At 33.4% G+C, this 16,000-nt stretch overlaps 1 protein-coding gene across 4 annotated transcripts in view; it reads right to left on the minus strand.

The window, feature by feature from the left end:
* TBC1D32 (TBC1 domain family member 32) overlaps window positions 1-16,000 on the minus strand; it is a 193,854-nt gene that overhangs the window by 12,029 nt on the left and 165,825 nt on the right. For all 4 annotated transcript variants that reach the window (XM_089921967.1, XM_089921968.1, XM_022555523.2 and 1 more), the window contains one exon: window positions 7,340-7,528. In XM_089921967.1, the coding sequence (XP_089778093.1) occupies window positions 7,340-7,528 (189 nt within the window). The remainder of the gene's footprint in view (window positions 1-7,339; window positions 7,529-16,000) is intronic.

The raw sequence follows: 16,000 nt of genomic DNA on the forward strand, positions 1-16,000 counted from the left end.
ATGTTTCATTTTATCTGAAATGTTCTTATAGCCTTTTCAGTGAATTAATTTTCTTTGTACTTATGACCATTTAGACTGCCAGCTTATCATTCAAGTTATAAAGGACCATTTCCTCAGAATACTGCTTTATTATCATTTCATTTATAGACATAAGTATATTGGACTCTATAAAAATATGAATTCCCTTATTCTTTAAATAGGTAGGCATATGTAATTATATAAAGTAACATTATTCCATTTTATATAAACAGTGCACTATTTGTTCAAGTTTTGTTTTAATAAGTAGTTTGTCTTGGTTGGGAAGTCCATAATGAGTATACTGCATTTTCTTTTTCTTTCTAGTGGCTTTTCAACCAGTGTGCCTTCAATGATTTGGTTTTTTTCATTAATGTTGGGTTTCAAATGTTGAACCATCAGAAAAGCATTAAAAATCACCATCTTAAACCACAATGCTGGGTGTGTATTCAATTATATAATATGACATATACACAGCTTCCCTCTCTCCTTTGTACATAGAATCTAGTTTCAAGTATGTATCCACTGGTTTTCTTTTACTACTGAGAGCACTTAATTAGAAGTTCCACTGAATTTAGGATTTTTTTTTTTTTAAAGTAAACAGACTGGTCAATAATACACTAGAAAGATCACAGGATTTGGATTCCGACCAAAAAAGGGTAAAAACTCACCTATATTAGTTACTAGATGTATGAACCTGGGAAAGTTTACAGATTCTCTAAGCCTCAATTTTACAAAGGCTGAATAACAGCATAAATTATGTTGTCTGAACTCTTTACCATGAATTATAAAGCCTTATGTGATCTGACTCCTGTCTCATCTCCGACCATTCTTACTCCCTCACCTCGTTTTGGCCACAATGGTCATCTTGACACTTTCTAAGTGGGCCAAGCTCATTCCAACCTCTGAGCCTTTGCACTTGTCTTTCTTCTCATGTAGAAGGATTTTGTACAGAAATCTGTGCATTGCTTTTTTTCCTTTGCTTTATTCAGGTTTCTGATTAGCCTCACTGGGCTAATTAGCCTCAGAGTAGCCTTCACTGGGCTCTTTATCTAAACAGCACCTATGAACCTCACTCTCTGACTCCCTTACTGTGTTTGATTTCTTTATAATAAGATCTATCAATACCTGAAATATTATATATTTATTCACATATTATTTATCTACTGGTAGAATGTTAAGGTCAATTTGGCAAGGCCATGGCCTATTCTTGTGACTACAACGATGCCTGGAACACAGATGCTGGACGATGGTCAATGAGTGAATGAGCAGTACCTGTTACTCCCTTTGCCGAGTGCCTGGCATTCAATAAGCACTCACGGTATTAACCGTGGTCATAATAATGTTTTTATTAACCTTTCTCTGAAATGGTTGAGCTAGATTTTCTTGATTGAACTGCCAATTTGTAACATTAAGTGTGGACAGGCCCATTAAAGATTATTGACTCTAGTCTCTGCTCTTCAACCCCTTACCAAAAATGTAAGAGAACAATTCACTTAAAATATTAAGCTATTACTGTCCTTTCTTGCAACTTCTCAAGAATATGCCTATTATGGAAATCAAGCTATACCTATAATTTCAATCATCATTTTTATCAAAGTTTTCAAAAATAGTTTCCAGCAGAAATGTTTTTAGACCTACTGCAAGCCCTGTAAATTTGGAATTTGAATTGAAGATAAGGACTTTCAGGGTGGTAAATAGATACAAAGCATGAAAAGATGAAGTGTGCTACCATGACATGCCTTAGTTTTAAGATTTTAGGACCAAGTGTAGGTATTTTCTGATATACCGTTTCCCTAATATTTAATTATTAATGCATTCAAAAGGTGATTTTAAAAAAAGATAATAGCTTTTTATAGCGTATGGAGGAAAAAAAGTAAGATACATCACTTTGGGTTAAATTGGAACAAAGAGTCAACTAATTAATAATCACCAGGAGGCATATAAAATAAGTTTGCCACACAAGGTATATAGAACTTACTATCCGCTAAGGTAACTTAACAAAGGATCCATATTAATGTCATCTCTCACATAGGAAGCACCAAATTATACAGTTAGAGTTACATAAGAGAAGGGGTTTTGTGAACTTAGTTCTGCTCTTTACCCTTGCTGGAGATGACCTCTTGTGTGTTATGTCTGAACTATGATATAAAAAAGGATCTTCCTTCCTGGTCAAAGCGGTAGAAACACAAACAACCTGTAAGTCGCGTTTCTTCTAGTATATTCTTCCTAGAGTGTTTGGTATAATTAGAAATTCCTGGACCCAATATTTCCCAAACTTCTGAATCCCTCATGTTCAAGCTCCAAAGGTAACATTTTCACATATTCTAAAGGTTACAAGGTACTTGAGATTTTATACTAAAATCTGACAACGTAGTTCTCTGTCATGAAAACTCTGTCTTAGTAGGTCTGGGAGGAATCTAGGTATATCAGTTTTAATAAGGACCCTAGTGATTTTTGAGATCAGGAAAGTTTAGACAGAAAGTATAGTTCTGGAGAGAACACGATGTTCTTAAATATTTAGGATAAAGTATGCATTCGTAAAGACTTTAACTCAGCTGAGGGTACATGGCATATGTGATGACTACAGAGATGATTAAATTTTGGCTGGGTAAATGGGGGAATAGGCCTTGATCAGATACAACGTAAGAGAATGTTCCTGACATAGATCTGCAGTATATGCCTGGTATTACTACATGATATAATACCAAGATGTCTCAGGAGCTGGAGAAGAAAATGGGAGCAAAAGTATATAGTCTAGCAATGGATCCAGGAGAAAATCCTGTTTCCTTTGCTGTGTTGTTTGCACATTTTTTCTTAGGTAAAAAAAAAAAAAACAACAAAAAAAAACAGGAGAAGGATGAACAGGGATGTAGAAACTCAAATAACTGCTACTTTTTTTTTTTTAAGCAGTTGCAATGTGTGAGATAATGTTCTAGAAGTATTTTACAGATATCAACTCATTTAGTTCCTCAACAACTCTATGTGATAGGTATTATTTCATGTCCAATTAGACAGATGAGAAAACTGAAGCATGGAGAGGTAAGCAACATGCCCAAGCTTACACAGAGTGGCAGAATTTAACTTGAGGTGGACTCAAGTGATATAAGGTCAATGCAGAAAACATAACTGAAAACCAGGGTTGAATAATACTGAGCTTGTTTGTCTGATCCTTTGGATGGTGAATTATTTTTAATACTATAAACACTTTTGTCTTTTGAGAGCTTAGTATACAATTATTATTATTATTATTTTCAATCTGATCTCCATTTCTTACCCTGTCAACATGCTCAGGTAACCACAGCTGCAATAGTAACAACAACAAAAAAACCCTCTTGACAATTTACTGATGGGTTGAAATTAATCTTATTTTTACATAATCATAAATTGATTTTGCCATAATATGCAGGATTTAGTTGAAGCATTTTAATTAAGTATTTTGAGTCTTCACAGCCTGATTTTCACTGGAAGGCAATCTTCTCCTGGCCTGGCATTTCAGTGACGTTTGTCCCCAGGTTGAATTCATAAACTAAAACCTAGATCACTGTCAGCCTATTACCATGCAGAGGAATGCAATACAGCCAGTCTGGTAAAACAGTGGGTCTTCTGAAGTACTATCAAAGTAATTCTCCCTACACTTGTTGCTTGGGTGTGTGAGCGAGAGCGAGAGAGCGAGAGAGCGAGAGAGCGAGAGAGCGAGAGAGCGAGAGAGCGAGAGAGCGAGAGAGCGAGAGAGCGAGAGAGCGAGAGCGAGCGAGAGCGAGAGCGAGAGCGAGAGAGCTCCATGAAATAAACCAACCCAAGAAAAATAAACCAACCCAACTTTAGACTTTCAAGTCTGAGATATTTGAGAATATTTATTTTGTCGGATGATGTTTTTGTTTCTGGATGTTTGATGCCTACAGATTTTCTGAACCATCATCTGTCACAGAAAAACGTTAGGTCCAAGGACTAAGCTCTTCAGCACACCTTTAGAAGTTGCCTTCTAGGTCAGCACTAATCTATCAGTCACCACAGTGTGGGAACAATGCACTTAGCTGCTCTATTATCCAACCCACATTCTTGTGGTGCCTAAAAACATATTGTGAAAAACTCAGATAACACCTTGCTGATAAACTTATACCCATGGCATTCATCTAATCTTTTAGTGGTTTAATCAAATGAGGAAACATAAACAAGTTTTATTGCTTGCTTTTTTTTTTTTTTTTTTTTTAGTAAACCTGAGCTAAGAAATTTCAAGTCATCTTTTTAATATACTGATCATGAAGAATTGTTCAGTGGCCTGCCAGGAATGCAAACACTGAGTCTAGATTCAATTACCTGATTTAAAATCTTGAGCCTAAGCCAAAATGAATACAGAATGGGTTGGTATTTTGTCTATACTACATGCTTCAGACAGATTTTTATTCCTAAAGTAATATTTCCAACATGCCCCTTCTGTCAGTACATGAAACTTAAAACCGGGAAAAGAACTCCGTATTTTCAATCTTCTGGAATCATCTCATTATCTCAAGTTTCTCTTGAGGGATAACTGATAATACTGTAACTGAAAACATGCTTGTGGTTTTTCAGTATTTTGGAAACTAATTCAATTGGGACTGATTATTTGAACTTATTTACCACAGTCAGATGCTTGTTCTATCCATTTTTATATAATGATTACTATCTTCCTTTTAAAAAGTAGTTTTATTACAAAAGAAGCACGGTCCCATTATTCAAAAAAAAAAAAAGTCCACATAAATATACTCAATAAAAAGTAAAAGTCCCCTGTTTTACTCTACCTCCTCTTTCCTCTCAGAAGCAGTCATTATTAAATATGTAGAGTCAGGGCACAACATGTAATCTACGTAAGAATATTATTATGGCTGTGGTATGTAGTTATATGGATAATTATTGATAAGTTTTTTTCCTTTTGAACAAGTCTGAGATTTTGGATCAGATATAAAACATAATTTCCAAGGTTTAATCTCCCTAACTGTAGTTTAATGAGGACATTTAAAATCATATATCTTTCTGACTAGGAGGGTCTTTTGAGGGGAGGAAGAATAAAAATCACTTCCTTAATCAAAATTTCATGATTGGGTAATATGTGAATAAGTGAAAAACAGTATACATATGTTTACATACTTTGCAAAGAAGAGATTATAACAGGGCTTAATGGAGTACTTAAAGGGGTATGTAAATGCATATTTCAAAATTAACTACATTGGAATTTATCTCACAAGAAAAATACCCACCAAAAGAAATCAGTGACCGTGAGACCTACCTGCTGAAAATAAAACAAAAAATACAGTGAAGTCACGGTATTAGAAAGGCATTTTTCCTAATACCTCAGATGAATGCAAAATAGCAGGAGTAAGAAGTAAGGTCAGTTCCAGGACAAGTGCAAAAATTAATTCTTTGCCAACATGTTCTTAGTTTGGATTTAAACCAATTCAACTAATATTTTAGTAATTCAAATAGGACTTAGGTAGTAAAGATAATCTTTTTACCCTCACTTTAAAATTCTTTAAATTTAAGTTTTAAATTGACAGCATTATGCTCAGAACACAACAGAGTTTGGGAAATATTTAAAGAGGTCACCATTTGTAAACCCTATTATAATTTTTCCTGGCAGTAATCAAGAAAGGGATGAAACTGCAATAATCACCAACATCAATCAGATTTAAAGGTCATGAAATATAAGGATATCCTTCTGGTAGAAAGGAAGATGTTAGTAATGTTTGTTATTCAATGCGAATAAAAACTAAGTTCATTCATCTTTCCCTTTATATTTATTTACATTCTTTGTTTACTCTATCAACAAGCATTTATTGAGCACTTGCTCTGTGCCAGGTGCTGTTCAAGGCACTGAAAAATACATTAGTAAACGAGATAGACAAAATCACAATCCTTGCGGAGGATTACACATTATACTGGGGAAGACTGACAAAAACATATCTAAAATAATTTCAGCCAGTGACAAACACTATAAGAGAAACTAAAGTAGGATAAGAGGTTAGATAATTATAAGTTAGGAGATATAAAAATATAAGAGTTTGTGGAAATTTCAGACTGAAATCTCTATAACTGACCACTGCAACTAATGAAAATGTCCCTTACTGAAAAGGAACCCACATTTTGTCCTCAATGTAATTCTCATTTACTTAACCATTCCTGTTCTCCAAATTACTTCTTACAGACCACTTTTTTCTTTTTCTACCTAAGTTTTCCTTCTACATGTATGACCATTGTCTTGTTATACTTTATTTCATTAAAAATGTTTCTAAGATCATAATTCTATTGATATATGTAGGAAGTTTGAGACCTTTTGAATTCAGTATTTATGAAGTAAAAATGCTTGATAGTTTCGCAATCTTAAATGATCAATAACATGTACTTACAAAAAATCATCATTAAATGAAAAATAACTGATAAGTATCTAATGGTAAAGAATAAAGATAAAATTAATTCACGTAGCAATTATCTGTCCACCTAGAAAAAACCTAATGTTGGTTTTGGTGTATGTATGCATATGAGTGCATATGTGTGTCTGAGGGTAGCAGGGGGAGGGAAACATATTTTAAATTCAAGGAAAGATTTTAACTTAAAACCAAAAGTTGGATTTCCAGGAAGAATCACACATAGATATATATATATATATATATATCACACATAGATTTATATATATAAAAATATATATATTTATATATTTTGTATTATATATTAAATATATATATAATATTAAATTTATATTATATTTTAATATAATACAAAAGTCCCATTATTGTGAGAAAGAAAGCAGCTATATTTTGCTTTAAAATATTAACTTATATATAGTAATGACTTTTTTAAAAAGAGTGTTATGATAGAATCTTTCATGGAAACCTTTTATAAAAATATTTGATAGTTTAGGAAAATATGAAGGTATAGGCAATTACATTAAATGTTTTTACAAAGTATCAAAGCTCTGTATTAACACACAGTAACTTGAACTTTTATTGACTAAATAAGATATAGGAATATCCAAAAAAAAAAAAAAAAAAAAAAAAAGCCCTTTTGGCACAGCATACTGGCTGAAAGCAAAATTTTGTAGCCAGGCAGCTTAACTTCATATCCCAGGCCCACCACTCTCTAGCACCACTTACCAGCTGTAAAATCTTGGGTAATTTACTTAACTCGGTGCCTTGGTTTCCTCATCTCTAAAATAAAGATAATACCTACCTCTCAAGGTTGTTTTTAGGATTTCATGAGTGTCTAAAAAAATATCTGGCATTAGACACCCCATGAAAGTTGACCATTAACTTTCAGCCAAAATTTTTCCTCTAGAAGTAAAGTTACTTACTTTTAGGAAAACCTGCAGATCTTGAATCTGAGTGTGCTGTAGAATGTCTTGTTGTAGATGTTTGAATATAGCTATACAGATATACACTTGATAATCAGGACCAAGGAAAATACAAGTAGCAATATAATGGCAGATTTCTATCCAATCTAAATAATTCCAAAAACACTGAGTTATCCATTGCAGGCAAATCTAGGGGAAAAAAAGAAAAAAGAATTTAGTTCATTAGAAAGCTTATAAAGCCATATTTGACTTTAAAAAACAGTACCCAATAACTCACACAAAACCAATGAAGAGCTTAGCATTTAATCAAAATAGAAAGGCATTTTGCATACAAGAAGCCTAATAAGGATGCTTCACCTATTTGCCTAATGTGTGAGAAAAGTTTCATGGCCTTGGGATTCAGGACTTAGGGGTAACTGATGGTGTTCACACTGTTCATATGCTATTGCTAAATGCCTTCTTTAGTCATATTTTCCTCCTCTTACCATAACACCAGTCTGCTCTCTACAGATAACAAATGCTGAGACTATTTTAATTCAGAGATGGGAGCTTTTTCTATCCTACCTATAATAACAGCTGTATAATTATGCAGATGATGATTGCTAAATATGCATGTGGACTTGCTGAATCAGAAAACAATTTAAACCAACTACAATTACATAACATAAAAACTGAGAGCTAGTGAATAGAATTCAAAAATGAGACTTTTTACAAAAATCATTTACTTTACTTTCTGAATATTTTTCAGATTATAAAAGTAATACATACCCATCACAAAAACAAACAGAAAACTTAAAAAAAATACAGTGATTAACATTGTTAATATTTTGGTACATTAATGTTGCAGGTGGAATTGTGTCTCCCCCCAAAAATATGTCAAAGTCCTAAACCCCAGGACCTATGAATGTGACATTATTTGAAAACAGCGTCTTTACAGAGGTAATCAAGTTAAAATGAGGTCATTAGGGTGAACCCTATTCCAATATGACTGGTATCAAGGAAACTGAACAATCTGAACACACACAGAAGGCAGAAGTTGAAAGGACACACATGGAGAATGTCACGTGAAGACAGAAGATTGGGGTGATGCATCTATAAGCCAAGAAATATCTAAGGCTACCAGAAGCTAGGAGAGAGCCATCAAACAGTTCTTTCCCCAGTGCCTTCAAAGGAACAGAGCCTTGCCAACACTTTTATCCCCCAAAACTGTGAGATGATAAATTTCTGTTGTTTTAAGTTACTGACTTTGTAGTACTTTGATACTACAGTCCTGGGAAACTAAGACAATTACTTTCCAATATTTTTAATTTATGATTTATAATTTACCACTGAGGAAAGATTTCTTTGATTGAACCTCTCTTCCCTATAGTTTTGTTCTTTAGAGGTGGGAAGGAACGGTAACAGATATGGAGGCTTATCTCAATTTGTCATAGATAAAGTAGACATACACAAATTTTCCTTTTTTGTTCCATTGTTTTGACCTTTAAAAAGTATATTATTGAACAGTTTCTAAAATTTGCTTTTATTTCCCTGATTCAGTTTAGAGGGATGCTGCTTCTGCTTTTAACTGCCTTTATCAAGGTGTATTGGTTTGCTGAGGTTGTCGTAACAAGGTAACAGACTGGGTGACTTAAACAACAGAAACTTATCTTCTCTAGATTTTGGAGAAGCCCACAGTTAAGGTATTGGCAAGGTTGGTTTCTTCTGAGGCCTCTCTCCTTGGCTTGTAAATGGCCGTCTTCTCCCAATGTTTTCACATGGTCTTTCTCTTGTACGTGTCTGGTGTCCAAATTTCTTCTTATAAGTACACTGATAATATTGGATTCAGACCCATCCTAATGACCTCATTTTAACTTAATTACCCCTTTAAAGACTCTGTCTCCAAATACAGTCTCATTCTGAGGTACTGAGGGTTAAGACTGCAACATATGAATTTTGCAGGGGGGGGTGCAGGGAGGGAGGGGCACAAATCAGCCCATACCAGATGGTATCATAAAATTTTTGTTTTCCATACATCATTACTCATGTCAACCATTAACCTTTTAATTTCAGGCTATTATAGGCATATCTTTTCATCTCATTTTCTGGTCATATTTCTTATTATTGATAATGCCAACTATACATGACCAAATATTTTTTTTTTTAAACTGTAATTCTGTTTCAGGTATTGGATTTTCCTTTACAAATATTATGTTCCCTTCTATTATGTTTCAAAATCTTTTCATAGAGCCCATGGGTTAACTCAATATTGAATTAAAATATATCTGTGAACATCCAATATTTGTCAATAGGAAGGATATATTTAATTTCCTTTGGTCACAACTTTACTTTTCACTTGGCAGCAACAGGATTCTTCTCCTAGATATTGACCTGGAGGGAAGGTTGGTATGCAAAGCTCATCACCAACTTTCACTGCCTAATCAAGTATCCACATGGTATAGCTCAGCTGCCCTGGGGAGGAAATATATCTCTTGCCCCTACTTGACTAGATGGCTTGAAAGAGTCAGTGGTTCTTTGACTAGAAGCAAAACGTTTTTAATTCCCTAATGCACTGCTGCCAGGCTTCTGTCTGTTCTTTGCTACAGATGTTAATACCAATCAACTTAGGGCCACGCTTTGTTAATGAAAATGAGAGACTCTGGATGAATGAAGAAGGAGAAACAACCGAAGAGTGAAAATTAATACAAATGATCCAGGTAGCCAGAGAAAGCAGTTCCCATTCAGTTGTCAGCTTCATAGGTGACTAGCAGGTTGACAGTAATGAAGGGGTAACAGTTTCTATCTTCCTTCTAGTCGGCCTATTCTACAGGTTGAATGGTGTGGAACTGTTGATCGTCAACTCATTTTGACCTTTAAGCGTAGCAATTTTATATGATTCAAACAAAGATATCCGAAGTCAAAATACTTATTTATCCATAAAGCTTTACCCATATTGGTTAAAAAAGTTGCCCCCAAATCTGCAATTACTTATTTATTATACATAGTTTCTAATGCAGTGGAAATTTTCTGGCATTTACACAACATTCATGCACTGTTTTCTATACAATGTCTATTTTTCCCCATTAAACGGAGAATAACACCAGCCTTTTCTACACATGGGAAATTTAGGAAAGGAAAAAGAGAGATTATAATTGAAAGCACTCTGAAAATATATCAAGTGCTATGTAAATGTTTTTCTATAACAAAGGTACAAATGTTTATTATTTAACAAACATTTATGTACCTAATCTACAAGTGTTATAATTCTTCTGTGAACAAAAGACATTTAGATCCTGCTCTCATGGGACTTATATTTAAAGAGGAGACATACACTTTTTAAACATATGACCTTCTTCACTTGGTAGGAACTGTATCTGCTATTGCTATTATATATGTAAGATACTCCAGAATTATTAAATTGTAATAGAATTCTAAAACACTATTTCCCTGGAAGAATGCTGAACCATGAGTTAAGGAAGTAACTTCTCTATATTTATAAAATGAAATAGTCCATGAATCAGCTGACAGTCTAGGACTCCAACAGGACAAAAGAAATAGTATGTGTCCAAAGAGACATGATGAACTTTTTTCTTTAACATTTTTATTATGGAATTATTCCAAATATACATAAAAGGAAAAAAGCAGTACATGAACCAGACTCATCAAAGCTTCAAAATTCTGACTGGCTGATATGTCTGAAGTCCATTTTCCTGTATAGGTTCCCCCTCCTTAAAAATTTTAAGATAAAACACATCATAAATTGCTATATGTTACATCTGTGTTTGCTTTAAAACAAATGGAATCAATTTTTCATTTCATTTACCACACATGACAAAAACAACAATCCAGAATAATAATACTAACATGACCACAAGCAATATGATTACTTAAAACAGTAGTATTTTTGCTGTTTTACTTGTCATTTAGACAATGTATTACTTGGCATGTACAGTCAAATTACTGTGTTTTAAAGTGCCTTTTAGGGTGTGGAGAAAAAGAAACCCTCCTATACTGTTGGTGGGAATGTAAACTGGTGCAGACACTATGGAGAACAGTGTGGAGGTCCTGTAAAAACTAAAAATAGAGCTACCATATGATCCAGCAATTCTACCCCTGGGCATATATCTGGAGAAAACTCTAATTTGAAAACATACATGCACCCCAATGTTCACTGCAGCACTATTTACAATAGCCAAGACATGGAAGCAACCTAACTCTCCATCGACAGATGAATGGATAATGAAGATGTGGCACATATACACAATGGAATATTACTCAGCCATAAAAAAGAATGAAATAATGCCATTTGCAGCAACATGGATGGACCTAGAGATTATCACACTAAGTGAAGTAAGTCAGACAGAGAAAGACAACTATCATATGGTATCACTTATATGTGGAATCTAAAAAAACGATATAAATGAACTTGTTTACAAAACAGAGGCTCACAGACATAGAAAACAAACTTATGGTTACCAGAGGGGATAACAGCAGGTGTGGAAGATAAATTAGGAGTTTGGGATTAACATATACACACTACTATATATAAAACAGATAAACGGACCTACTGTAGAGCACAGGGAAGTATATTCAATGTCTTGTAATAACCTATAATGGAAAAGATTCTGAAAATAACATATATATATATATATATATATATATATACACACACACACACATATATATGTATGTATAACTGAATCACTTATACAACACTGTAAATTAACTATAATTTAAAAATGGTTAAAAAAATAAAGTGCCTCATAAGGTTATACTATCAAGTGGGTACTGTTAGGTTCATTTCATTATATGTGTTTATATTATTATATGAACTATTTAAATGAATCCAAAGTAAAAAGACAAAGTAAGGTATATTTCCTGACTCTTCAGCTTATTCTTTTCCCTATCCCTATAAGAAATCATTTAACAAAATATGATACATTCTTTCATGTTTTTAATATAAGGATATTTGTACATGTATTTATATCTCTACACTTTCTCATACAAATAGTAATGTACTAAACACTCTTTTTTGTCTCCACCTTTTTCTCACTTAACAAAAGATCCTGTATATCACTCCATGGCAATATACAGAGGTACTTCTCATTCATTTTTATAACTGCATAGGGCTACCCTGTGGATAAACCATAACTCATTCAACAATCCCGTTTATGGACACTTGCATTATTTCTAGTCTTCTGATACTATATGCTATAAAAACATATTTGTACACATACATTTTCAAAATTTTTGTCCGTGTATCTCTGGGATAGATTTCTATAAATGAGACTGCTGGATGAAAGGGTAAATGCATATATGTTTTTGCTAGATACTGCCAAATTCCCTCTTACAATAAGTCTCAAAAATACACTATATTTTCAAAACCAAGCAGTTGAGGCCTTACAGTCATTGAGAAAATATTAGTAGTTTATGGAATAGGTTACAAAGAAAGTGAAACAAACTAATAATGTTTTTATATTAAACCAATGTTCCTTACACTGAATTATAATTTGAAACATTTGAATGTCTTTTTAGGATAAAGAGGGAGGAAAATCACTTATACAATATGCATCTAAACGTACCATAGCCTTCCTAGAAAATTTTGCTCCTTAATCATACTTAAGCTTATGCCAAAGCACATTAAGATGCAACACTGAGACAAACATAATTATTTTAGCTGAGGTAAATTATTCTCACTTGTATCTAGATAAAAAAAAAAAAACAATCTTCAAAATATTTACTTAATTCTTAAGTAAAAACATTGCTTAGAACAATTACTTATGGATACCTGATTAAGTCAAAATAGGTATGCTCTAGGGCTTCCCTGGTGGCGCAGTGGTTGAGAGTCCACCTGCCGATGCAGGGGACGTGGGTTCGTGCCCCGGTCCGGGAAGATCCCACATGCCGCGGAGCGGCTGGGCCCGTGGGCCATGGCCGCTGAGCCTGCGCGTCCGGAGCCTGTGCTCTGCAGCGGGAGAGGCCACAGTGGTGAGAGGCCAGCGTACCGCAAAAAAAAAAAAAAAAAAAAAATAGGTATGCTCTAAATGATCAAGTTTTATGATACAAAGACACTATTTTTAATAGCTCTTCTGGCATTATTTGTTCATTATAGAAAGAATATTAGTAAAGTAAGATGTGGTTTAAAGTGAAGTCCTCGCTATCAGGGTGATATCAGTAAGTCAATTAACTCACTTCACTGATCCTGAATTTCTCCATTTGTCATGAAGTTAAAATTTTGAATGAAATAATATCTGGAAACACACTTTTTATACTGCAAAAAGTTGTTACAAATAAAAAGGTAGTATTTTTGTTGCACTTCTAGACAAGACACTGTGTCAGACACTTAAAGGACTTGAAGATAGGTCAGGCACACATACCTTTAAGGAACTTCAACTAGTAAGAAAGAGGTAAACACACAAATAATGATTCCACAAAGGAAAAGATATATTTCTACCAGAAGAATAATACAGAAACTGCATACAAATTCAAAGCAGAATCATCTACTTGTAGGCGATCCAAAAAGCTTCCATTTGGACAGATATCAAGGACAAATACCTGACAAGTAAAGATGGGGCACAAGGAGGGAGAAGGTATCATTTCAAGTAGCAACATCAACAATGTGAGGAAAGGGAAAGCTTGGGGACATGCACATTTATGAATGTGACTGAACAAGGGGCATTCCCAGTCTTGAAATTTAGCTTTACATTTGTATAATTTTGCATTTTAAAAAAGCACTATGTCACAAAATATGAAATAATAAAACAGTTTTCTTTAATCCTGCTTTCATGCTGGGGGTAAATATATTCAGAGGATTATCCATGTTAGCCCACTTGCTGACACAGTATATAGTACAATAATCTCTGATATGCAGAATCACAACCCCAAGGAAAAAAAGATAAATCATTAAAGATAAAGGGTACTTCTTAAAGCACGAAAATTAATAAAATACAATAAAGATTTTTTTAACAAAGAATAAAATTGGTCAAAAAGTTAGTTAGAACATGTGATTTTCTGTTCATTTAAAAAGAAAAAATATATATTTGAATTTTGATTTTCCTTCCAATCTCAGTTACTCAAACTCTAATCAACAAATATATGTTTCTAACTACATTTAATTTTTTGTATTCTAGTTAAGCTTATTATTTTTACTCTAGAGATCTGTATATTTTATTTAACAACCTGCTCACAAATTCCTTCATTAATCAACCAATCCCTTAGTGTCTATAAATACGCAACTTCAAGAAGCACCACTCCTAATTAGATCAGAATGAATAAGCTTTGAAATACAAAATTTGTACCCAAATAATTACTTAACCACATATACCTAGTTACTTAAAAGTTGTTCTCATAGTTCATAATTAGCAATAAAACGGCAAATAATATAAACAAAGCAATGATACACACTTAAGGCACAAAATGATTAGCTCACATAAGGAGCCATTAAAAAGGCATTTTTACATTAGATACATTTAAGAAACATACTAACATTACTACTCAGAAATAATGCAGTAGTTTTTATTAGGTAAACCTGCTACATGTATGCAGTTTCAAATTGATAAACATATATCAAATTGTTAAAGAGATGCCAAAATGATAAAGAGGTACCAAATTCATATAGTGGGGCCTTAGGTATTGCAAGTTTTTCCCGAAAGTTTTTAGTAGTCCATTCTTAAAGGTTATATGTTAGCAATTTAATAAATGATTGGAGATATTAGACAATATACATATTAATCAAGACTAGAATGACACAAGGAACTCTCAGAAACATACTGCTCCCTGGCGTGAATTATTAAAAAAAAAATAGAAAGAATGGATTGTTGAGCTTATAGTAAATATTTAAGTAACTACTTCCAAGCAGAATTAAACATTTTCTGTTTCAAAATTCTCAAAAGTGTTTTAGGTACATACACAGTAAGAGCTAGAATTGGCACAGAAAGAATTGGCTTTTCCACTACATGCAATTCCTCTGTCATATTTAGACTTCTTATTAAACTTCAGGAAATTTAAAATTCAGTAGGCAGAGTAACCTGATGCAAGTAGATGTAATAAATGACATAAGGTCTCTTCAAAATAAGTATAAAGGCACATATCATAATGTCAGGAACTATATTGTCTAGTTAAAAGAAAAAGACCTCCAGTAGGACAAATCCAAAGGAATGCAAGGATAGTTTACTATTAAAAAACCTATCAACATGTCCTATAAACAGGTCAAATAAGTTCCAAGACCAAGATAATCTTAACCATAAAGGAACTTGACAAAATTCAACCTTCTCACTTGATTAAAGAAATCAAAATTCAATACCTTACATAGACTAGAAAGATTCTTCCACAGCATGACAGGGAAAAATACTCTCCATAAATAGTTACTACTTAATGGTGAAATGCTGGATGAACTCCCAGTAATCATTCAAGTCTAAAACAAGTAAGCCACTATTACTTAGTATTATACTGGAAAATTTTCCAAAAATTTTTTGTTGAAGTATAGTTGACTTAAAATGTTATATTAGTTTCAGGTGTATAACACAGAAATTTGATATTTTTACAGATTATAATCCATATAAAGTTATTCTACAATACTGACTATATTTCCTATGCTGTAACATTTCATACTTAGTCGTGTGCACTTCTTAATCCCCTTCACCTATTTTGCCCCTCCACTCAACTCTATCCCCTCTGGTACCT

Source organism: Delphinapterus leucas, chromosome 12 (genome assembly GCF_059928025.1).
Source record: "Delphinapterus leucas isolate spDelLeu-1000000601 "Yukka" chromosome 12, BTC_Dleu_Yukka2, whole genome shotgun sequence".
Lineage (NCBI taxonomy): Eukaryota > Metazoa > Chordata > Mammalia > Artiodactyla > Monodontidae > Delphinapterus > Delphinapterus leucas.